The following is a 25,724-nucleotide window of genomic DNA, read 5'->3' on the forward strand; positions in this document are numbered from 1 at the left end:
TTGACCAATCAAATGCGCCATCTGAGTAAGAAAGAAATCAACGTTCTGATGAAGGGTCATTGACTTGCAACATGAACTCTGTTTCTTTCCACAGATGATGCTAATCTGTTGAATATTTCCAGCATTTCCTGCTTTTAATTTCAGATTTCCAGCAACTGCAGCATTTTGCTTTTGTAATCAGCGGTAAATTTTGTTTCCTCTTGTTATTTGTGTCAGATATACGATTCATCTGCCCAAACTCAGCAAAAGCTGCTTCCGTTCAATTGGGGTGAGGGCTGATATTGGGAAACTCTGGGAAGTTCTGCAGCATTTTGCTTTTGTAATCAGCGGTAAATTTTGTTTCCTCTTGTTATTTGTGTCAGATATACGATTCATCTGCCCAAACTCAGCAAAAGCTGCTTCCGTTCAATTGGGGTGAGGGCTGATATTGGGAAACTCTGGGAAGTTCTGCTTATGCTATTGCATCATGAGGCAAGAAAACTTTAACTCTGGCTGAACAGAACCTCCCATTCAGTACAATATGACACAGAACCTGATAGTTAGTCTCCCCTCAAACAAGGCTAAACTTATTACAAGCTGACTGAATGCTCTTATACCAATCTCTGTCCGGTATTTTAACTGAGATGTTAAGCCAATTATAATAAATGGCTTATGTTCTGTTTCCACATAAATAGACCTTTCACTCTAGGGATCAGCCTAGTGCCTCTTCTCTACATTAACTCCAGTGCTTCCCTCTACATGAACTTCTGTTCCTTCTCCAAATCCAGAACTGCAATTGTAACCCCATATGATGGATTGTCACATAATAAAAGCATCATATGAATGGCATAGGCAACTCCCTCCATCACTGAAACACAGAGGCAGCAATGTGTACCATCTACAAGATGCATTGCAACAACTCACCAAGGCTCCTTTTCCAAACTCGTGACCTCTACCATCTAGAAGGACAAGGGCAGCAGATCCATGGGAGCACCAATACCTGCAAGTTCCCCTTCAAGCCACACCCATCCCGACTTGGAACTATATCGCTCTTCCATCACCATGGCTGGAACTCCCTCCCTAGAAGCACTGTAGGTGTTCCTACGCCACATGGACTGCAGCAGTTCAAGAAGGTGGTTCACCACCACCTTCTCAAGGGCAATTAGGGATGAGCAATAAACGCTGGTCTAGCCAGTAATGCCCAAATCGTGTAAAAGAATTTTTAAAATCAGTCCCTCTATCCTGTTCCGTCGTTCAATGCGAGCATGGTGTCTTTGTACCTTAACTACATTTACCCATCTTGGTTTCATATCCCTCAATTTCCTTACCTAACATAAATCCAACAATGTCAGCCTTGGAAACACTAATCCTCCCAGCACCACAGCCTGTTGGGGGATAGTTTTCCAGGTATATACCAACAATTGTGTGAACAATTAGAATTAGACCACCTAGGTGGAAAATTAGGGAGGAAAAAATTGATATAGAACTTACATGATAGAAACATGCCTCTTGTCCTTCCTGGCCTATGCTGATTTCCATTCTCCTTACCAACGTTAGGAGATAGGAAATAAAAAAAAATTAGGGCATTCAGTCCTTCGAACCTGCTCCACCATTAAGTTCACGGCCGTTCATCTTGCTCAGCTATTGTGATATACGGTTGAAACGTACAGTGAAAGCTCTACATGGGGTGTGGAAGATTAAAATGAGAATTGGTGAGCTGAGCTGAAAGACAGCTCTCTCACAGCAAGAATCTGACAAGTACCTCCTTCCTGGAAATAAAGGTCAGGTCTTTAATAAAGACCTTTCATAATGAAATCAAGCCGTCCATTCCCAGTGTCCTATGAGATCGAGCCCAGAACACAAAACTACCTGTGATATAGCACAATATGGTTTCTCTAAGAATCAGATTAATCCATCAGATTTGCCTTTATATCCCACTTTGTGCCACTGACTCTCAGTGATGCAGAGTCAATGGCAACATCAAAGCTAACTTACCAGATTTTCTAAAATCACTGGAAAGAAGACCCTGTTTAAAAAAAACTGATCTTGGAGCATTCCTGGTGGCTACGTTTCAGGGCCCCATCAAATGGTGCGTTTAACAAAGAAACCATTGTAAATAATTTTCTTAAACATTCATTGTTGAAATGAGACGGCGTGAATTTGTAACTCCTGCCTCATGAATTTCAAATTCTGGTGGTTAACAATATTGCCAGCAACGTATCCATAATGTGTGGTTAAACTCGGTGGGAAAAGTAGAGCATCAGTTTTGTATAAAATTTCACACCGAAAATCATCGTTCCTCTTTTATGACTGGTAGCCAACTGGTTGAAACTCTACTATCAATGGTTATAATGACTTGGTGCAATCTGCGACTTGTGTTCGGCTATGAATTTTGTGTGTGTGAAGATGTGCCTACATCTACCGTATCTAATGTGTCAAAATAGCTCTTCAATTTCCAGGATAACAGTTCCTAAGGATTCAATTTAATCTAGTCGGTCCAGTTCTAAAACTGATTTTCCGCTTTTTTCCCATTCGAGTAAGAAGGAAGTCAAAGGTTTCATTTGACTCATCCGCCGAAGCTCAATAAGACAGTCTAACTTCTGCTGTCATTATTACAGGATCAGGTAAGGGACGCTCCAGCTCAGTGGACGCTCAGCCTCACACACAAAAACAAAAATTGCTGGAAAAATTCAGCATGTCTGACAGCATCCGTACGTTAACTCTGTTCCTTCCCACAGATGCAGTCAGACTTGCTGAGTTTTTTCCAACAAATTTTGTTTGTGTTTCAGATTTCCAGCATCCGCAGTATTTTGCTTTTAGCTCAGCTTCGCTCGTCTGGCAGTGAACCCGCTCTTTCAAGTGTCGCCGCAGGTACGTCTGAATTTATCGCACTAAAATAAAAGCAAAGTACTGCTGATGCTGGAAATATGAAATAAAAACTGAAAAAAATGTTGGAAATAAACTCAGCAGGCCTGGCAGCTTCTGCGGATAGAGAGAGATAGAATTAACGTTTCGAGTCTGTATGACTTCTTCAGAGCTGGTAACGCAAGCTAGCTGAAACTCTCAGTCAGTTGGTCACAATTTGTCATCAGAGTTTTGCTACGAATTTTCCGAATTCGAGTAAGAAGAAACCCAGCAGTAAGTTTCGTTTTCTCGATTTTGGGCGGCCAGATTCAGTACAAGTTGTTTCACTTTCATTGGAGACGCCCTGACCAGCGCTAACACTATTGCAGGATCAGGTAAAATATCTCTAATTACAGCTTTGCAGACCCTCTCCTCAGTACAGTCTAACCGTGAACCCACTCTTCAGCCTGGCCGCAACAACTCACCCTCCTTTGCGCAGAACTATGCAGAATAAAAGGAAGAGACACTGAAATACTGGAACGATAGCGGTCCTTTGGTTTATATGAATGTGGAACTGTTCAGCAACATCGGCGAGAAAATAGTTATAAGGGACAGGAAAGTAAATGTAAACGCCATAAGGAAAGCACTGTTACAGTCAATTATACTTTAAGATATTTTGTGTTGAATTTTATTGCTGGTCAATGTAAGGGATTTCAATGATGAGGAATGGAATATTTATATCTTTCTGATGATGCCGAGGTGCAGTATTAATTGGCTTTGTATTCATAGTTCAAGAGAATTGGGTATTTCATTATTTTCAAATCTACAGGTCAGCATTTTCCTTCCGTTGGATTCAACACAAGGAGACAACTAGCAAGTGAAGTATAGTTGGATGAGGTTGAGGTTTTCTGTAACAGAGGTGCAGAAACCATTGTATATTCGAGTTTTGATTCTACATTGTCCTATAGTGAAGCCTGCAATCTCCAGTCACCAGATAGCAGATATTGCACAGGAAGATGTTCAATGTAGGTTGTACTACATGCTGAATTGGATAACTCTCCAGTTATGTATATTAAGCCAAGATGAATGAATTATGTATCAAATTGTTTGGATTAGGCTAGGATTTTTGGATCATGGTTATTTAAATATTAAAATTAGACAGCAGCAAAACATCAATGCTAAATAAAATCAAAACTAATAACATTTCAATCCTGATCACATTACAGCCTTGGTTCAAACATGGATGAAAGAGCTGAATATTCAAGGTGAGGTGAAAGTGACTACCTTTGACATCAAGGCCATTTTTGACCGAGTGTGGCATCAAGAAGCCCCAGCAAAACTGGAGTCAACAGGAATCAGGGGGAAAACTCTCCACTGTTTGGAGTCATACCTAGCACAAAGGAAGGTGGTTGTGGTTGTTGGAGGTCAATCATCTCAGCTCCAGGACTTCACAGCAGGAATTCCTCAGGGTAGTGTCCTCAGCCCAACCATCTTCAGCTGCTTCATCAATGACCTTCCTTCCATCATAAGGTCAGAAGTGGGGTTGTTCGCTGATGATTGCACAATGTTCAGCACCATTCGCGACTCCTCAGATACTGAAGCAGTCCATGTCCAAACAATATCCAGGCTTGTGCTGACAAGTGGCAAGTAACATTTGCGCCACACAAGTGTCAGGCAATGACCATCTCCAATAAGAGTAAATCCAACCATCATCCCTTGATATTCAATGGCACTACCATCACTGAATACCCCACTATTAACATTCTGGGGGTTACCATTGACCAGGAACTGAACTGAACTAGCCATATAAATAATGTGGCTCCAAGAGCAGGTCAGAGGCTAGGAATTGTGTAATGAGTAACTCACCTCCTGACTCCACAAAGCTAGTCCACCATCTACAAGGCACAAATCAGGAGTGTAATGGAATTCTCCCCCTTTGCTTGAATGTCTGCAGCTCCCACAACACTCAAAAAGCTTGACACTGTCCAGGACAAAACAGCCTGTTTGATTGGTACCACATCCGCAAACATTCACTCTCTCCACCACCAACACACAGTAGCAGCAGTGTGTACCATCTACAAATGCACTGCAGGAACTCACCAAGGCTCCTCAGACAGCACCTTCCAAACCCATGACCTCTACCATCTAGAAGGACAAGGGTAACAGATACATGGGAATACCACGAGCTGGAAGTTCTCCTCCAAGTCACTCACCATCCTGATTTGAAAATATATCGCCATTTCTTCACTATCGCTAGTCAAAATCCTGGAACTCCCTCCTTAACAGCATAGTGGGCGCACCTACACCACATGCACCACACGGACTGCAGCAGTTCAAGAAAGCATCTCACCACCACCTTCTCAAGGGCAACTAGGGATGGGCAATAAATGCTGGCCCAGCCAGCGAAGCCCACATCCCGTGAATGAATTTTTAAAAATTAAGTTCTTGCTTTGCAAAATAATATAAGATGCAAAGTTTTCTGCAAATTGAATGCTTTATATGTTGTTAACTTTATTGGAAAAGTGGAGCCTCTCTCCCTAGTTTTATGTAGAACATTGCACTGAAAATCATCATTTCTCAGTCAGTTGAAAAAAATACTTTCCAACATCTTACTTCCATTTAGTCAGTTGGATTTCTCCTCTATACCATGACTCTGATCAATCAAGTACACCATTTAGGCAATTCCACTAAGAAGGAAGTCAACAAGCAATTCCCTTTCTCTTTATAATTTGCAACAGATAATCACCTGGTTTCCCCACCTAAACTCAGCACTAGCTGCTTCCATCTAACTGGGGTGAGAGCTGATTCTGGAACACTGCAAATTCAGCTAACATTATTACACCATGAGGCAAAAAAACTCCAACTCCAGCTGAACAGACTGTCCCTTTCAGTACAATCTGACATAGGACAGAATTTTACATTTGGCATGCGGGCACACGCCCGACACGCCGGAATGTAAAATAACGCATGATGATGTCGGGCGTGCATCCTGACCTCATCGTGAACTTGTGCGATATTTCGTTCGGCAGGTGTGGGCTGGAGTTGGCTGCACGCCTGCCGGTAATTGAAAGGCCTATTAAGGCCATTAACAAGGTAATTAAATTGAATTTTATGCTGCCCATCCAACCTTACGGTTGGCAGGCAGGTGAAAAGACCGAGCGGCCTTTACATTTTTTGGGAAACCTCATCCACGAGCAGGATGAGCTTTCCTAAAGCTAATGCTGATGAAATAAAAACTTTATTTTGAAAATAAATACATGTCCCATCTCATGTGACACAGTCACATGAGGGACATGTTTCATTAAATTTTAATGTCCTGATATATTTTTTTAAAAAGCGCTTCAATCTCCCTGAGGCTGGACCCGACTCTCCCTCCTCCCCCTGCCCACACAGGTAGCGCTCACGCTACCGCTCGTGATCCACACAGTGCAGGCCTTAATTGGCCTGTCCGCATGAAATCGCGGTGCAGAACTGATCGCAGGCAGTGGTCAGCTCCACAACCACCCCCACCCACTCCCGCTGAGCCTGCCTGACGACTAGAAAATCCTGGCCATAGAACCTGCTCTTTAGCCTGCCCACAAACAAGGGTCAACTTATTACAAGCTTTCATTAAAATTGTTTCACAAGATGTGGGTGTTGCTGGCTATGCCAGCATTTGTTGCCCAACCCTAATTGCCCTTGAGAAGGTGGTGAGTTGCCTTTTTGAACCACTGCGGTCCATGTGGTGTAGGTAAACCCACAGTCTGAACGAATTAATATCAATCTCTATTTGTTATTTTAACTGAGATGTTAAGTCAATTATAATAAATTGGCTCATGTTCTGTTTCCTTATTGTATGACCTTTCACTCTAGGGATCAGCCAAGTGCCTCTTCTCTGCATTACCTCCAGTGCTTGCCTCTACATGAATTTGCTTATCCAAATCCAGAACTGCAAACGTAACCCCATGAGATGGATTTCCCCATAATAAAAGCATCAAATGAATGATGTAAGCCATTCAGTCCCTCAATCCTGTTCTACCATTCAATTAGAACATGGTGCCTCTGAATCATAACCACATTTATCCACCTTTATTCCATACCATCTAATTCTCTTACCTAACATAAATCCATCAATGTCAGCCTTGGAAACATCAATTCTCCCAGTACCACAGCCTGTTAGGGTATAGTTTTCCAGATATATGCCAATACTTGTATGAAAAATTAGAATTAGGCCATTTCGAAGGGAAATCAAGAAGCACTTACAATTACAACAGAATTTACATTTTAGAAATATGTTATTTGTCCTGGCTGTTCAGTTCTGGCTTTCATGCTCTTTAAGGATGTTAGGAGATAAGAAATAAGAGATTTGGTATCCAAAAATCTACCTATCAGAGTCTTGAATATACCCATCAATGCATCATCTCTGTGGTAGAGAATGCAAAAGGTCCATGATCCACTGAATGAAAAAAATTCCTCTCATCTCAGTCTAACTAACTGACCTCTTATCCTGTTACTACACCACCTAGTCCTAGACTCTCTAGCCAAGGGAAACATCCTTGCACAACCTACCTTGTTAAGCCCTTTATACGTTTGAATGAGATCACCTCTCATTCTTCTAAACTCTAGAGAACATTGGCCTAACCTACACAATCTCATCATGTAGGACACCCCTCATCCCAAGAATCAGTCTAATAAATCTTTGCTGCCCTCTCTCCAAGGCTAGTATATCCTTCCTTAAGTACGTCGACTACAACTGTATGCAGTACTCCAGGTGTGATCTCACCAAGCTCCTATATAGTTGTAATGAGGCTTCATTCCAGTCAACTTCAATCCCTCAGTAATAAAGGCTAACATAGCATATATTCCCTAATTTCTTGAGGCACCTCCATGCTAACTTTCTGTGATTTGTGCTTGAGATTACCTAAGGCCCCTTTGAATACCAACATATCCCAGTCTCCCAGAATATTCAGTTTATGAAGGATGGTCCTTGACCTGAAAGGTTAACTTTGCTTCTCTCTCCACAAATGCTTCCGGACCTGCTGAGTATTTCCAGCATTTTCCGTTTTTATTTCTGTTTAAGGATTTGTAGGCTTGGACAACAACTACAACTTGCAATTATATAGTGCCTTAAGTATAGTAAAAAGTCCCAAAGCACTTCACAGGAGCATCATCAAAGTTTCACACTCGGCCATGGAGGGAGATATAAGGACAAGTGATCAAAAACTTGTTCAAAGAGGCAAATTTAAAGAGGTTGTCAAGGGGGAAAGGGAGGTAGAAAGACAGACAACTTTACAACCCCAGAGCCTACGGCTCAAGCAGCTGAAAGCACATCTGCTTTCTGTGAAACAATGAAAATCGGCAACGCCAAGATGCCAGAATTGGATCAGTGCTGAGATTGTGGAGTGTCATAGGCTTGCAGGAGGTTACAGTGATAGGGAGATGGAGGCCATGAAAGAATATTAAAAATGAATGAGAATTTTAAAATCAAAGAATTGCTGCTGGGAAGCCAATGTTGATCAGCCACCACAGAGGGTGGCAGGGGTGGGAGGGACAACAGTGAACATGACTTGGATTTCCACATCTCTGCTGCTTTGCAGATTCTAATTTTTTCACTGTTTAGAGATAAGTTTGGTTCATCTTTCTTTGGTCAAAAGTGGATGATCTCACACTTGTCCGCATTTAATTTCATCTGCTATACTTTTAGCTGCTTGCTTAATCTCTCTGCCCCTTTATAACTTCTTCCTTTCATATGCACCATTTCCTGTCACTCAATTTAATATTATCTATAAACTTGAATATATACAGCACTCTATCTCTTCATCCAAGTCATTAATAAATATTGTGAAAAGTTGAGGTCCCAGATCATATTCCTGAAAAATACTGCTTGTGATATCCTGCCAATCTAAGTAGCCACCTTTTATCCTGCTCTCTGTCTCCTACCTCTCAACCAATTACCAGCTTCTCTCTCTCAGTCTCATTTAATGATAGAGTGACATTAGCAATTTTCCAATCTAACTGAACAATTACCAAATCAAGAGAACTTTGAAAGATCCTAACCAATGCTGTTGCAGTTTCCCTGCAATTTTCTTTTAATACTGAGGTGTGGAAACCATCAAGTCCTGGAGATTTATCAACTGTAAGTCATATTATTTTCTCCATTACCATTTTGTTAAACTAATACTGCATATTAAGCATCATGACAGCTTCCTAGTTAATGTACATGATGAAGTGCTTGGCTTTGCACAGTATTTGAATAGTTCTTAAGTGAAAATCTTGCCTAGTGCTGAAATTAAGAGAATTGTTCTGCAAGGCTTTCTGTGATTCATTTTGTCAGTTACTCCTGATATCTCTAGGAAGGTTGTTGATCTGTGGGCTTGGACTTTTCCTTTGTTTCTCAGGTTCCATAGAGAAGGCCATTCTTAAGAGAGCACCAGTGACTTTAATACAGTGGTGAGATGTTGCCTGCCTAAATTAGTGGTGATAACCCTAGCTGGTAAACTTTGAAGTGGCCAGCAATTTGTTGAAAACAAACATTTTCTGTAATTCATCACTGTAAATTTTTACAATCTATCCTCTTTCATTCCCTTCTTCACAGCATGGGAGGAGAGAAATTCTCAATGGGAAATCCATTTCTCCAATTGTTATGATCCCAGCTGATGTTAGTACAGGACAAACCAGGTCCCAGGGTGGAACCCAGTTTGATAGATCCTAACTTTTATGTTTTTGCTTAGAAACATGGAGAGTTGCTACTGAACAGAGGTATAGGAGTCAGCTGATGATCTTTTAACAAAAGAATAAAACATTTATTAAACAAGAAAAGATGAACTATTACAATGCTCTTTCACCCACAATTATACCTTTAGAGATATATACAGATGTATATGTAAGGGTAACGCAAGTTACAAAAGCTAACTTATACTTCAATGTTCACAGGAGGTTCACAGTCCATATAAACCATTAGGTGACCTGTGGTCAGGCACACCACAGACTGAAACCAAGTGACAGATACCACCCCAAACAGATGCTATGGATCTCCTATCAACTCCCTGCTGACGCTTGTCACACTGTGAGCCAACCAATTTCACCGAACTTTCACATGAGGGTTTCTAATCTCCATTCTCAAAGAGCCTGCTTTGGAATCTTCTTCCAAATGACGCCATCTCTTGGATGCCTTCCTCCAGGGTTTCAAACTCTCCCCTGGATCACCATGTGCATTCAAGCTGTGCCTTCCATGCACTCTCTCTCAGATGCTCAACCACACCAACATGCCCTTAGTAAGGAGCCACCAACCTTTGGCCCACTTTGCCTTTGGTCTGCTTCCTGCAGCTTTCTCTCTCTAAACTTGGAGCCTTCCTCTCTGCTCCTTGCTTTCTCTTCCATCGAACAGGATCTTGCTCCAGGTTCTTGTCCTTGTCCTTCGGCCTAACTTAAAGGTCTTCTTGAGATCTTTCTCTTTTTCCTTTAGAACCTGCTCCCTGCAGTTCTCTCTCCCAGTATACTACTGACAACTTGGTATCCCCCTTGATATCCAGAATTCACTCGGCATTCACTGTTACTTTAACTTTAGAACAACTCGTCCAAGATTCTTAGACTTATTTTTCTCAGCAATCTGCTGGTATGTCCAGCTAGAGAGAGACTTAAACTGCTCCCTTTACCTTACAGCATAATGACCAACTGAACTCAAAAACTGCTGATCTGTTTCTCAGTCTGTCTGTGAGCCCCTGTTGCTAGGCAGTTGCCCATTTTTCTACTTCAAGAGTCATAAAACCTCATTAAAAATGTAGTTATAGCAACTAGCCTTCAGGCTTGCAGGCAACTTTTAAAATGAAACTAAAACTCAAATCCACTCCCCCTTTCTTAACACACAAATACAGAAACACAAATTAAACTTACAGCTATAACTTAAACTTAAAACTATAGCTTATTTTTAACACTTATACAAATACAACTTACTTAAACTATGTATAATTCCGAGCACAATTCGAAAAATCTTTCTCCAGTACTCACCAGAACTGGCAGGAGAAGTCTTCAGGAAAACTCTAGATCAGCAAACAGCAAGAATCAAGGCTGCAGTGCTTCAGATCTCACAACCACAATCGGTTTCTCAGGGATAATGCTGTGCTGCCTCATATTGTTCCTAATATAGTGAGAGTATTTTCAGAGGTCAGGATTCGTGTGGTATTTGTGATAAATTGAATAAAAGCCTAACCATATCTACCCGCCCTCCAGCAAGTTCTGACTGGGTCATGCTGCAGACTGGCAGATTTTAAGGAGGAAAGATTTGGTGCAACTTGTTTGAGGCGGTATTGCAAGGATCGACTGTATTGTCCCATCTTCTATACCTTAACACTGACTGAAGAGATGCAACAAAAAGATGGAAAATATAACGCAATAAATTCCTAATCATAAACATTTTCCATTTTTACCTGTTAAATCATCTGTTTTAATTTACTTCTAGAGCTAGAAGAAAAAGAATGGGTGACTTTGTGCGACGCAACTCAACACAGGTGCAAATCTTTGTCAAGAGTGGAAATAAATTTTTGTCGACTGTTCGTTCATTCATTTCATGGTCTGTGCAAAAGGGAAAGCTTACCCAAGATAAAGGAAGAACCTATTTCAAAGAGGTATTGTCTTAAACTTGTTCATTAAATATCCATAAAATTTGAAAGTGAATGATCCAGCTTTACCTCCAATGGACATTGTGTTTAATTGATAATTGGCTTTTACTAATTTAAAACTTTTTAATTGGTATGCAATTGCAGTTTCTGCCACCATCCACCTGATTTTGGGGCAATAAATGCTGGCCTATCCAGTGACATCCACATCTCATGAATGAATAAAAATAAAGAGAGTGGTCAAATAGCTGAGGGAATCCTTTCTACCAGATCCCCACTCACTTTTGCACCATATAAACCTCCATATGTAGCATACTGCTACTGCTGTATTCTTACAAATGCAAGCGCCATGACAGTTGAATCCTCAGGCTCTTCAGCTGAGGACAATATCTCTTCATCCTCCATTCAGCAACATCTTCTTCCTTATGTTCCATCTGAACGGCACGTGGCCACTCACTGTGAGGTCAGAGGGAGAGGCAAGAGTACCGTGGGGATGAAAGGAGCAGCAAAGAGAGTAAGAGAGTCACTGCAGGACCAAAAGGAGAGGCAAGAGCACATTGGGGTTAAAAGGAGCGATGGAGAGAGTGAGGGAGTCACTGTGAGACCAGTGGGGTTAAAAGGAGTGGGGGAGAGAGTGAGGGAGTCACTGTGAGATTAAAAGGAGAGGGGGAGAGACTGAGGGAGTCACTAAGAGATTAGTGGAAGGTAATCAAAGGAAATTAAAGTGCAACTTCACAGGAAACCGGGTAAGTGATTGGTTGATGAGTACTTTTCTATGGAGACTCGAGTATTTGTTTCAAATTAGGAGCTGGGAAGTTAAGAATTTAAATTGGGTTACTATTGTAGTAAATGAATTAATAAGACTATAAACTCAGAGCAGGTCTAGAGGTATAATGGAAATTAATAGTTCAAACAAGGCACCAGCTAGATTGTTAAAGAGAAAGGTGTCTCTTGATGGTACTATTGAAAAGCTTGTTCATAACTTTTCCTGATAATTGGGTGGTGCTTGATAGGACTTTAATTGGCTGGGTTTGATTTATCCTGGTTGCTATGGATAGGTCAAATGCGGGCAATCTTCCAGATTGTTGGGTCAATGCCAGTGTGTTTAAAAGAAAGAAAACCTCACATTTAAAAGTACCTTTGATAAGCTCAGGAATCTCAAAGTTTTCACAGCCAAGTAGATGCTTTCGAAGTGTAGCTCAGTTGTATGATCGGCAAATGTGGTAGTCAAATATGTGCACAGCAGAATCCCAAAAACAGTAATGAGATAAATGACCAAATTTAATTATAATCATAATTATGATAAAGGGAACAGCTTAGTTGGGAATGCAACTAACCCTGGTGCATAGGTGTTGAAGAAAACAGTCAAGATATTGTCAAAGTTGTTTGTACTCAACACCATCTTAATATTACATGGAGTTAAATAAATTGCTGGATATTGATTTCTATGATGCTGGGGATCTCAAGTAGCTGAGTAGGATCCTCAACTCAACACTTTTGGCTGAAGACACTTGCAAACACTTCAGCCTCATCCCTTGTGTTGATATGTTGGGATTCACAATGCTGGAGGCCTCCTCCTGTTAATTCACTAGTTGCTCACCACCATTCTTGACTGGAAATGGTAGGGCCACAGAGCTTGGTTCATACACGTTGGTGTGGAGCATTTGCCATACTTGCAGAAGGAGCTGTTGAAAAATGATTGTGCATCACAGAAAAAATCTTCACACTATCCTGTCCAGCTGAAAAGACACATTTTTCTATGAAATCAATATCTTATCTTACTCACTTTGTTACTGCTCCATCCACTTTGTCATGTCCATCCATTCCATGGGCTATTTCTCTTGGAATCTTACTGCAAACCCAGGAACACAGAAAGGTTCAAATCTGCAAAAAAACCTCCTGAAAAAAGGACAAAAAGAAAAGCTGCAAGTAAAGTACCAGCTATAACACTAAAAGGACAAAATTGTCCTAAAAGGACAAAATAAAACAGACAAAGATTGCAAGTAAATACTGAGTGAGTAAAAAATGACTGCAGTAAATTTTACCATCCTATCTCTAACAAATTGGATGGTGATTTGTGGGAAAAACTGGCAATTTTTCCACTTACAATGGCAAAACTATGAGATTGCAACAGACTTAACTAACAAGCCTGAGCCGATAAGAGTAGCCACATTTTTAACACTGCTAAGGAAGGACTGCTACAAAGTGTATACCACTCTGAACCTAACAGATGAACAAAGAAAAAAGACACAGAGATTTTGAACACCTTGAATGCATATTTTGAACCTAAAGCGAATGCTACATATGAACAATTTGTATTCAACACTAGAGTTCAGGGTGAAAATGAAACCATTGAACAGTAAGTGACTGCAGTATTGCAGCTTGCAGAATCATGTGAACTTGAACAGCTAAAAGATGATCTGATTAAAGATAGATTGGTCTAAGGTGTGAGAGACCTCTCCGTGAAATCAAGTCTACTGGGAGATGAGAAACTGATGCTAAAAAAAGCGATAGGCGTGTGTGGAAATGCGGAAGCTGCGAAACATTGGCTAGAGCACATGACAGCACAGACCAGGAAATACATTATGCAGAGAGACAATCCAAGCCGGAAGTGTGGAACAATCGGAGACAAAGGGCAGGATGCAAATACTGTGGAGGACAGCATGCACGTGGAAGGAAGGATTGTCCAGCATGGGGAAAGCAGTGTTTTAACTGCAAGAAGCAGAATCATTTTGCACGCAATTGTTTGGCTAGAAAGAAGCAAAATAAGCCTATATGGATGGCCATGGGAGAGATATCAGCAGACGAATCTGATGAAGAACTATATACCATACAACAGGCTGGTTCAGTCAAGTCTATAGGTGCCAAATGGTTTGTGACTGTTACCATGATGACTACAGAGGGACAGTATTAGGCAAACAAGAAATGCCAAATATGCTCACCACCACCTTCTCAAGGGCAGCTAGGGATGGGCAATAAATGCTGGTCCAACCAGCAAAGCCCACATCCCATGAATGAATATATAAAAAAAAAGCAGTGGTGTGTCTTGCAACATAATAACCTTCACAGATCTGTGGGAAGTGGCTCAACGTGGTGATCTGAAGCTGAAGCTCTGAAAAGTAAGATTGAGGCTATATGCTGGCACAATACTCAGAGGATAAATTGGTCTGACAGCCCAATGCAAAGGCAAGGAGGATGATTTTGAGTTCCAGATCGTAGATGGGATGCACTCATCTCAGCTGAAGCAACTCTAAAGCTTGGACTGGTAACCCTAAACATGCCAACAGAGAAAGGGAAACAAAAGGTTCTGGAGCGAGGGGGCAATATGTAAGTAAACCTCTAAATGGTTACCGACCACATCAGTGCAAGGAAATACATGAGCAGAAGGTAAATGAGGCAGTCTCCAGGAAAATGTGCACATCACAGCTGAACTGGAAGATTTAAAGGGCAAGATTCCAGCTGAGTGTATACCGCTGAAAATGCACGATAAACTGAAATCTTCAATGAACCAAGCTGTGTGAGATCATGACAAACAAAGCAGGAGTTGTACCAGATGTACAGTCAGGCAAAGCAGCAGGCAGAAAAGTCATGCAAAGAAGTTGCGATCTCAAAGGATTCCTTGAAGAATCAAAATGTAGCCATGAGAAAACATAAGGAGCCAATCAGGCACAAACCCTCAATTCTCTCGACAGAAGACAGCCCACGTGTAAACTTGGAAGTGAAGCTGTTCCTTCACAGCAATCAGCCAGTCAAGGAGCAGAGATCTCACCAGCTGTACTCAGTACAGAACTGCTATCAACCCCAGAGGCCTACGCGGCCACAACAACCTCAATGGGACAACAACAGTCGCCAAGGCAACAAGAGTCAAGGGAACGACACTCTCCAGACAAACAGTCAATGTGTGCATGCACCATTAAGAGATCTGTACCATTGAACCGCCCCAGATTTGCACAAAGTGCAGTAGCGGGTCTGAAAAAAGACATTTTACCTGCCAGCCGCAATGGCGGATTTCCGCTTCATAAATTATGCAATCATGGGAAACACGCTGGATCATGAGCAGCCAGCCTCCGATTTGTCCGCCACGCCGTTACCTCGTCGCTTCCTCACTCCGGGTGCTATATTTAAACTGCACCACGTGCACAGTTCTCAATGCTTGCAGTCCAGGACTGCTCTAGTGAAGACATGGCCCTAAAAGCCAAAAAAAGTGCAGCCCCACCGTTTCAGTGATGTATCCCTGGGATGCTTTTTGGACACTGTGGAGGCTCACCACAACGTCCTCTATCCCCTGCTCTGGCCGTAGGTGGCCCATCAGTCTCACCACTCTGGCTTGGAAGACGGTGGCAGAGGTGATCAGTGCCAACATTACACACAAGAAATTGGCCATCCAGTGCAGAAAAAGGATGAATGATCTCGCGCGTGCTGCCGGGGTAAGTCATCTCATCACTCTCAACTCACACACACACACAAGCCCATCACATATTCACTAGTATCTCACTCATTGCCAGCTTAAAGGATATCACCACTCACTCACACACACCCTCACATCTCCATTTGGCCTCATCTCCTCTGAAGATTGCCTCCTCATCCCGTCTGAGGCTCCACTCAGCACGCATGCACACCTGGCATCCTTCTCATTTGGCCTGGCATGATCACACTGTCTCCGTCTGTCTTTATGCAGGACAAGATCACACACAATCAACGGGAGAGGTCCCAGGCTGGTTGGGTGGGGGCCAGACATCAAGGTTCTGACTTCACTGGGGAGTCACGTGTTGGAGCTGGTGAGGTCAGCACCAAGCATCCAGGTGAGAGTCCTGCACCATATCATCCCTCTCTCAACGCTACTCTGAGTCCACTGTTCTGTGTGTAACGCGGCTGCCAAGCACTGTCCTAGGCACATCTGCCCCATTGCCCTCAGGTAACCTTGACCCCCGACTCTAGAGCCAAGAGCACCTCAGATAAGGACCCTGAAGGCAGTACTATCGAAGACCAATCATGGTGCTCACCCACACCCTCCATTAGCGCAGCAATACATACCTCGGTGGAACCTAGATGTAGAGCAGCCTTGGGATCACAATCTGGGGAGCACAGCACACAATCTGTTCCACAGCAGGTGAAGGCAGAGACATCTGGAAAACTGCTGGAGGCAAGGGATCTCGTGAATCTGAGTCAGATAATCAGCCCGTGGACCCCGTCCTCAATCAGTTGTTCAAGCTGCAAAGACGAACACAGGAACATCAGGAAGGGATGTCTGGTGCACTCCTCAGATTGCAAGGGACGATGGAGGATTCTGTCCACCTTCAGTCTGAGGTGTTAGCACCGGCATGCCGATGAACCATGGTCAACACTGGCAAGGTAGTGGCCACCATGGAGACCTTGGTCCAGGACATCGGTCCCGCACTGCTGCACGGGCTAAACTCCATCGCTGACGCCACAGTTGACTTCCAACAGTGTCAACGTGAGAGGGGCACAGGGCAGCGCGATCCCATTCCAGCTTCCCCTTCTGCTCAAGGAGTCAGCCAGGGACCCTCAGGCACCTATAGGGAGGAGGACCAGCAGCTCGACTCCCCAGGGCCATCCACCCACGTGACTGTGGGAATGTCCCGCCAATTGCAATCCCCTCTTCCTGTCACCCCATCATCTCCAGCTCCACAGGCCGAGGAGGGTGCAGCTCGCCCACAGCAGGATACCCAAAGCAAGCCGGGGCCCTCCAGGTCTCGGCCCTCCAGAGGACACCCGCCAATGTCTTCACAGACAACAGGGCTCAGTAGTCAGCAGGCTTCCCGCTGTGGATATCGGGGGAGCACCTAGACATAGTGGCAGGATTAGGAAGGTTAAGAAGATGTAGTTGTACCATGTGAGCACAAGTGTTAATCACTTGTACATGTTCACTATTGTAAGTAAACTTGCAAGAATGTCTCCTTGCCTATGGTTCCTTGTTATGATGAGCAGTGTTTGTGTCATTCAGATGCGAAACCTTGGTTCCTGCATAAGACAAAGGCAAGTGTCTCAGTCCAGGCCCTCTTCCCTGTGCAGTGTGTAACCTTCAGAGCAAAGTGATGGTCTGGTTTCACACTCACTGGACACATTAGTGATGTCTGCAGCACAACGGTGCTTGTCATTACTGCCAGAAAGTTGTGGGCAGACATCACAGAGCTCTGTCATTCTCTGAGTGTGCTCTCAGCACCTTTGAGGTGGGCCCTCCCCCACATCAGCATCTGTGACCAGTGATGCTGTACTCCTGAAGGGGACAGGTACTGAAGCCTGACAAAGGATCAGGTGCATGTAAAGTTTCCCGGCTGCGTCTCCACGATATGACCCTGATCACAGAGCGCAAGTGCGCTGCCCTCAGCCACACAGAAGTCAAACGTTCACAGATGCAACGTGAGGATGGCAGGACTGTCCTCACTGCATCTCGTCATCATCCTCCATGAATCTTGCAGCTATTAAGGCCTCACGAGCGCGCCTGCCTTGTCTGGCCAGTGTGGTGGCCTCATTGTCAGCATTCTCACCTTCAGGGACATCACCACACTCATCCCCTTCGACATCCTCCTCATCAGAGGAGATGTACAACCCTTCCAGCTGTTCCTCAGCCAGGTCCTCCACCCATTGCAGTGCCAGGTTGTGTAGTGCACAGCAAGCTATGATGATGTGCAACACCCTCTGGGGACTGTATTTCAGTGCTCCACCAGACCTGACAAGGCACCAGAACCTTATTTTCAACAGGACTATCATTTGCCCCACCAAAGCCTGGGTTGTGGCATGAGCTTCATTGTACCTTCTCTCTGCTGGCATCATCAGCCATGTCCACGGTGAGTAGCCCTTGTCCCCAAGGAGCCAACCCTGCAGCCAGTGCGGACCCTGGAAGATGTCAGGAATCTGAGACCTGCTAAGGATGTAGGAGTCGTGGACGCTCCCTGGGAATCATATGCAGACCTGTAGGATGCATTTGTGGAGGTCACACAACAGCTGAACGTTCAGCAAGTCGAAGCCTTTGCGGTTGACATAGTTGACCATTTGTTGCCACGGAGATCTAAGCACCATGTCGATTGTGCCCTGCCCCTGTGGAAAACCAGAGATCTGCGCAAATCCCAGTGCTCTTGCATCCTGGCTTTCCTGGTCCCGGGCAAAATGCACAAAGTTATGTGTCTTTGCACCAATGGCATCCATGACCTCCTGGATGCACTTGTGCATGGAGACTTGTGAGATCCCACACAAGTCACCTGTGGAGCCCCAGAAGGAGCCACTGGCGTAAAAATTTAGCACTGCAGTCACCTTCATGGTCATTGACAATGGATGCCCTCCATGTCCCCATGGCACCAAATCCTGCAGCAGGTGGCATATGTGTCCGATCAGTTCCCTAGACATGCGCATTCTTCGGTGACGCTGGTTCTCAGTCATCTGCAGGAATGATAAGTGCCATCTATAGACTCTGAGTCTAGCGAGGTGCCTACGAGTGATGGCTCGCCGTGGATCTTCAGTTGTGTATGCATGAGGCCCTGCCAAACCTTCAGATTGAGGGTGGTGCTCCTCACATTAGCGAGCCAGGTGCCTCCGTCACACTGTTCTCTTTCTTCTCTGCTCCCTGTAAGCCATGAGGCATATCATTAGATGACCAGGCTCCATGATCCTGATGTTCTCCTTCTGCAGGATCAAAAAGATAGACATGTGGGTTAGCAAATGTGTCCTAAGGACCTCTCTTGGTTAAGTCTTAAGACGCCTTCATGCATGCCGGAGGGTGCTGGCCACCACTTGGATTTCTAGTGCATAGTGCTCTTCATAGCTGTCCAAAACCCCTCCCACCTCCTACCCACTCCACTTGACCGACTGGCAGAAGCTTTGGTCTCTGGACTGCATGGTGTACTCTCAACTCAGGCGCACAGTAACCTGCACAGGAAGGCTGCACTGTTAGCTCAAATCATGAGGGATCCTGGTCCACTCCTTAATAAAGACATTGTAAGGGGCTGGGAGTGCCTCCACCAGTGACTGCATCATGACCACCTTTCACAAGGGGATTCTACAACTTGCCCAGTCGGCCAATTGTTCTGCAGCCCCCGAAAATGCACATTGACTTGCAGTCTACACCCGATGGGTGAAAAGTTCTGGAGCATTTGGTGGCATTTTCATGCTTTTACATTGCTTGAGTGGGCAGAAAAGCTTCAGAGGCCTGACTCCAAGCATGTCAATGGAGCTGTTGAACAGTCTCTCTGTGGAGGAATGCTCACTTTTGGCAAGCTGTTCCAAGTGCGTGGTTGTTTCCCTCAACCTCCCCCCCAACCTCCGCCTCCACCTCCGCAGCCCCCCCCCCCGCCCCCCCCAACTCCGGCTTATGCTTGTGTACCTCCTTCAGTCTGTGCTGCCTTGACTCCCACTCTCCCCCAACCCCCACCTCCCTCCCAGGCCCAGCCCCATCTGCACTGGAGCCCTTGCCCCAGCACTGCACTGAAAGCCAGCCAGGTAAAAGCGACTTGCACCTGACCCAAATGAATGTGCGGCATGTTAAAATTAAGTTCCCGATGTTGGATGGTGGGAAATGCAGCCCACCATTGACGGGCAGAGCAGATGATTGCAACCTTGTTTCACGATGCTGTAAAGCCAATTTTTGACCTTCTCGCCATGTTTTCTGTTCTTGCAGCCATGATGCCCACCACCAACGGGAGTGAACGATTCCAGTCTATGTGTGCAATGCATGTGCAGTGACTGGCTAACAGAAAAAAACCAGTTGTTAATGCATGAGAACAGTGGGTGTATAGTGGGTAATTCACAGTCACACAGGATCATGCATGCAATAGTGTATTTTGTTCATTTGGAAAAGGAGGATGCTTATATCTTCTGTTCACTATGAAAAGGGGGATGTTTGGGGTTTTGAAAATGCAATCTTACTAAGTGTACTACCAACTTGCTATAGTTTATGTGACTCTGCTATGAGGCAAACTGACTGTAAACTGACATTTCTAATCAGTTCAATAAAGCCATTCTCTGAGAAAACACTGATGAAGCACTGTTGCCCTTAAACTTGAAACACATTAATCCACGATCATTACATTTTTACTTCAATACAGTGGTCAGGATTTTACGGCCCCTCTCACCCAGCAGGATATTACGGTCAAGCTGACTGGAGATTTAAATGGCTCGTCGATAGGCCACGGCGGGGATGTAAAATCCTGGCCAATGTTTCTAATTCTACAAATTTGTTTTGCATCCTCCTAGCATGATATAGAAATTATTCAACTTCACTCCCCACCACTCTTTTTAATTATTTTTTTCTCCTTTTTGCCTTCTGTTCCTTTTTCTGATTTCACCCATGACTGGGTATCTTACCTGCCACACTTTGGAAAATCACAGACGCCTTTACAGTTCGGCACGCACTAGTCGAGTGCCGGGCTCTTAGTCACAAGGGAGAACTATTGTCTTGACTCAGTAATCTAATCTACCTGTATTTTTTTTCGGAAATTGGTTTACCTGCTGTATATTTCTCACATTTTCTGCTTTTATTTCACAATAACTCAACTAGTTCAATTTTTTAAATCATTTTTAAAAAATAATAAGTACATCTTTGTTCATTACTAATAAGTTATATTTAACATTTTTTTTATTTTGCAGATTCTGCATGTGATATTATTTTATGGCCAAATTAATAATCCTATAATTACACCAGAAGAAATTTTGACAGAAAAAGAAATTGAGCAATTGTCTGGCAAGTATCGAGATGTCTTTCGGAAATACGCAACCCACCTCCCAACACGTCCTCCTTACACGGTGCTACTTGATGCGGTAAGTTCAATCAGCTCATCCTGAGAACCGCGGTGTGTTAAACAACAGAAATAGGCCATTTAGTCAATGAAATCTGAGTTGCTTAAACCAATCCCCTGCTCACTTCTCAGATCCTTTACGATTCCTATGCAAACATACAACAGGTCAGGTTTTGTTCCGTGATAGGGTTACTGCATTACTTCACTTCAGCAGCTAGTGTAACAGTACGGAGACCCAGTCCAATTTTCCTCAGTGTGGCTTCCCTAAACATTTATGTTCTGACATTATTAGTGTTCTCTGTAGCAAAACCACCTTATGCCTACATAGAGATAAAAACAAAAAAACTGCGGATGCTGGAAATTCAAAACAAAAACAGAATTACCTGGAAAAACTCAGTAGGTCTGGCAGCATCGGCGGAGAAGATGCTGCCAGACCTGCTGAGTTTTTCCAGGTAATTCTGTTTTTGTTATGCCTACATAGGCTGTGGGAACAATCCGTTGCTGCTGCATCAGCTGAAAGAGCTGAAGCAGCCAATTTGTATGTGGCTCACTGTTGTCTCTGATGTTGGTGCTTCTTCAGAGCATGGAGCTCACAACATTAAAGACTCTGTAGTTGAAGTTTAATTGTTCACAATCCAGCAAAGAATGGCCCATTTTCTTTCTCTCAGGAAAGAAAGTTCACAGAATGGATGATCAGGCCTTGTATCTTGGCAGTGAGCATCACCTTCAGTGATTCCTCTCCCCAACGCCCATCTCCCCTCCCACCACCGCCCCCCACCACAACCCCCCCCACCCCAACCCTCGCAACCCCAAAAGGTCTACTGTACTCAATGTTAGAAAAGATTAACTGACTTCCCTGAGGCTTCTAAGGTAACAGGAAGCAGGCAAGCCTTCTAACAGATAATAGCTATGAGCATATTTCCCAGTTTCAGGCATCTTGCCCTCAAGTGTTGATCATCTGCAACTTGCCAGCAAGGTGCAATGGAAATCACAAACCCCTCAATCTCCTTTTCCTCTCTGAAAATATTTCTTTATTTACTGCTGACCATGTAGGGAAGCAATGGAAAGCTTCAATAATAGATTTTTCAATGCCAGAATCTGTTCTCACCCACATTAAGGGATGTCTTAAGAAAGCCAATTTGAATTCCATATGATGGCACAGAGAGTGTCTTCACTCAGTACTTTATAAATGGGAAAGTGGCCCACAACCAAACACAATGAGGTATCAGTTTAAATCCCCTCTTAAGTCATTGGCAAGCTTCCTCGAAACCTCCTAGCGTCACAGGAGAGTTAGAAGGCAAGGAATGACAGGGCACATTGAGCAGGCATCCAGGGAAACATGGTGGTCTTAAATAGTCAGAAAGTTGTTAGATTTGTTTACACTGAGATATTTTTGTCATCTGTGGAATGGTCTGGAGCAAGATGGGAGAAAAGGAGTTTCAAAAATGGGAACCATGTTAGTTATGGAGAAGAACTACATGCCAGCTAGTGGCTGAATTGTGTTTGTTGCCAAAGAGGGATCAGATGATAGTGGATTCCCTTTTCACTTTTCCAGTCACTTTCTCTCCTTCACATCTTTCTTGTTTTATTTGCTGTGTGGAAATTGGCTTCCATGATTGCCTACAAAGCAACGAATTTATGTGAAAAGTAATTCATTGAAATGCTTTAGATTGAAAGATATTATACAAATGCAAGTTGTTTCTTTTTTTTTGATTGTACATGTTTGTTTAACAGATTGTTGAAATCACAGAAACAAGGAATGCTGAAAAAGTTTTGACATGTCTGTTGAATCTGACGAATGAAATGGATGTTACTAATGATGAAGGCAGGAAATGTGAGAATATTTTTGTATCAACAGTCATCAGCTGCTGCTATCTTGATGATAGTTCTGCCAACACCAATTATTTTGGTGCTTCAGTGTCATGCAGAGGACTGAAGCAGAGACAAATTATGATAGATATATTGTGTTGTCATACATGGCACAAAGACATTGGCTGGGCAGTATGTGTTGGCAAGACGTATAATAAAAATGCTTTTGGCTTTCCTGCTGGCTTGTGCTCCATGGCTTTTAATATATACAGTTCTGCAAAAGCCACTATACAAGAAGAGATAATTAAATCTGCTTGGAATAGACTTCAGCGTTCCCTGATGACAAGGTCTTATGAAATTAGTAAAGCTCTTGAGCAATATGGAACCTTAGTTCCCAGGGAACCTTGTATGAAATGCTTCACCATGTTCCCAGACATTTATTTTGATCCACATTCACAACATCATGGTCAGGGACAATGGGAATATGGAAACTGTGCTGAGTGTGAATCTCTAAGCCAGCTTCTGTACTCTAACCAACAAGTAGTCGAACAGCTGGACCGTAAGACATTTCAATTGACATCTGAAATGCTGCTTAAAGTAAAATGTGATCGACTTGAATGCAATCTCAGAGAATTAGGGTTTAGGCTTTTAAATGAAATTTTATATTACTATGATTAGGAATAAAGAGATCTGCAAAGGAAAGACTCCTGCCACTCAGTATGTAATGTACCTGGTCAACTAATAATTCAACTGTTTACATGCAGCTGTGGAGTCTTAGACTTTATACTATGAATATAATTTAACAGACAAAAAATTTCTGGCAGGCACATTCCCGATTCCCCAGTTTGTACTTCCTGTGAATAATTGTTTACACCGGGAGCGCACATCAGGAAAATTATCCCTTTGCAATACATCAAACACAATGTTTACAATTTTGAACGTAGAAGCAACCACCTTCCTCCATGCCACGAGGGTGGTGGATCATTCCCAAGATGAGACTTCCACTCTCATTATTTGTGGCCCTTTTCAAGATCAGCATCAGGTTATGTATTCTACATGGAGGGTAGGGGAGGGCAGGTAAAAACCTCCTGCCGTGCCATGCTGAAGTATAAGTTGACCAAATGTGACATCTGAGAAAATTTGAGAAAGAAATAAGCCTCATTTGCAAATAGGTTTGTTTCTGTAATTAAATGAATGGTTTTACAATCAATTGTACTGCGGAAACTGCCTTTTCAGATTGAAATAACCACTGAAGCCAATAGGAATGCTAGATGTTCAAGCACTCCTTGCTTTGCTGGGTTGAAATGGTAGGAAAGATGCCATTTAGCCTAGTTCCTGCATTTGCATAGCCTCATATTATGCCTGCCCCCAAAAGTAACACATATCCTGAACAGTGGCAAATGAAGTGGGAGTTGGTATTTCAGCTCCATCCACCAGTTTCTAGGATTCCAGGCTTCTTATTCATCAAATGAAACTAAGATGGTTGACAGTGGTATAACAATGAAACATTTAAAATATGTGTTTGAATAATTCCCAAGGAATTTGGGACAAATATGTACTGAAATATCTGTTGCCTTCCTGCTTGAATTCCAGATCTCTCTTTCTTAATAGCAAAACACAACAGGAAACGTGTGCTTATACAGGCTCACATCTAGCAAAGCTTTGCATAGTTTGTTTTCAAAGCTGCTTAATTTGCAAGAAGCCTATTTTTCAAGTACAGATTCGCTGTCAGTAATAGATTGACAGTCAGCCTCAACTAACAGACATTGGATATATATTTCAAGTGAGCTACCTAGAAGTAAGGTACATGACTCATCATCTGTCTTAGGGACTGCTGAAACATTGCGTAAGATAAGGGACTACAAAGAGGAGTGTTGTTAATAAGGAGGAATTAGGGAAATCCAACTAGATACAAGCTAAGAACAACCAACTGTAGGTAGTCATCAGAAAACAATGTGCTTACGGACTGTGAAGTTACAGCTGAAGTTAACTGGGTTGTGTGGAACCTGATAATTCTTTAATCTTCTCCCTGAACCTTCTTCCCTGAGTATGTTCAAAACTGAGGTCAATAGATTTCTACATAATCTGTTGAGTTGGAGTACAACAAGGAAAATGATTATTTGAGTCATAGATTGTTTGTAGATATTGGCTACACTGAATGCGGTTAGAAAAAGAACATAGATTGGATACAAACAAAGCTTTCCGAATTCAATACACTGTTGTATCATCAACCTCAAGGTAAATAAAAGTTGTGCAAAGGAAATCCAAATTTTCAGTGTTTTTATTTGAATAAAAAGAACGGAGAAAGACTCACATTCATGTCGCATTTTTCATGATCTCAGGACACCCAAAACACTAAACAGCCAATGAAGTACCTTTGAAAAGTGATCACTGTTATAGTGTTGGAAACACAGCAGCCAAATTGCACATAGCAAACTCCCACAAACAACGGTCTGATAAAGACCAGATAATCTGTTTTTATCATAGAATCATAAAATGGTTATAGCACAGAAGGAGGCCATTCAGCCAATTGAGTCTGTGCTGGGTCCCAGCAAAAGTAACTCAGCTGGTTCCAGTCCCTTGCCCTTTCCCTTAGCCCTCCAATTTTTTTCTGTTCATTTTTTATCCAATTCCCTGCTGAAAGACACAATTAAATCTGCCTCCACCATATTCTTGAGTTGTGCATTGCAGATCCTGATCACTCGCTGTGTAAAAATCTCCCAGTTGGTTTTGCCTTTCACCTCAAATT

General features: G+C 43.0%; 1 protein-coding gene across 1 annotated transcript; it reads left to right on the forward strand.

Moving 5' to 3' along the window:
- Window positions 1-1,946: 1,946 nt before the first annotated feature.
- LOC121293863 lies at window positions 1,947-25,238 on the forward strand. Its single transcript, XM_041217277.1, has 5 exons — window positions 1,947-2,068; window positions 4,050-4,088; window positions 11,261-11,426; window positions 21,018-21,188; window positions 22,901-25,238. Exons 2-5 carry the CDS (start codon window positions 4,063-4,065, stop codon window positions 23,651-23,653), a joined length of 1,116 nt encoding a protein of 371 aa, XP_041073211.1. The 5' UTR covers window positions 1,947-2,068; window positions 4,050-4,062; the 3' UTR covers window positions 23,654-25,238.
- The last annotated feature ends 486 nt before the right edge of the window (window positions 25,239-25,724 follow it).

This window comes from Carcharodon carcharias, chromosome 22 (genome assembly GCF_017639515.1).
Source record: "Carcharodon carcharias isolate sCarCar2 chromosome 22, sCarCar2.pri, whole genome shotgun sequence".
Classification (NCBI taxonomy): domain Eukaryota; kingdom Metazoa; phylum Chordata; class Chondrichthyes; order Lamniformes; family Lamnidae; genus Carcharodon; species Carcharodon carcharias.

Excerpts from the sequence above, each read along its gene's own strand:
- LOC121293863 (XM_041217277.1), top strand. The coding sequence starts at position 4,063 with ATGGATGAAAGAGCTGAATATTCAAG. Across the intron at positions 11,427-21,017 it reads GAAGAACCTATTTCAAAGAG|ATTCTGCATGTGATATTATT; the intron begins GTATTGTCTTAA and ends TTTATTTTGCAG. Across the intron at positions 21,189-22,900 it reads ACACGGTGCTACTTGATGCG|ATTGTTGAAATCACAGAAAC; the intron begins GTAAGTTCAATC and ends TTTGTTTAACAG.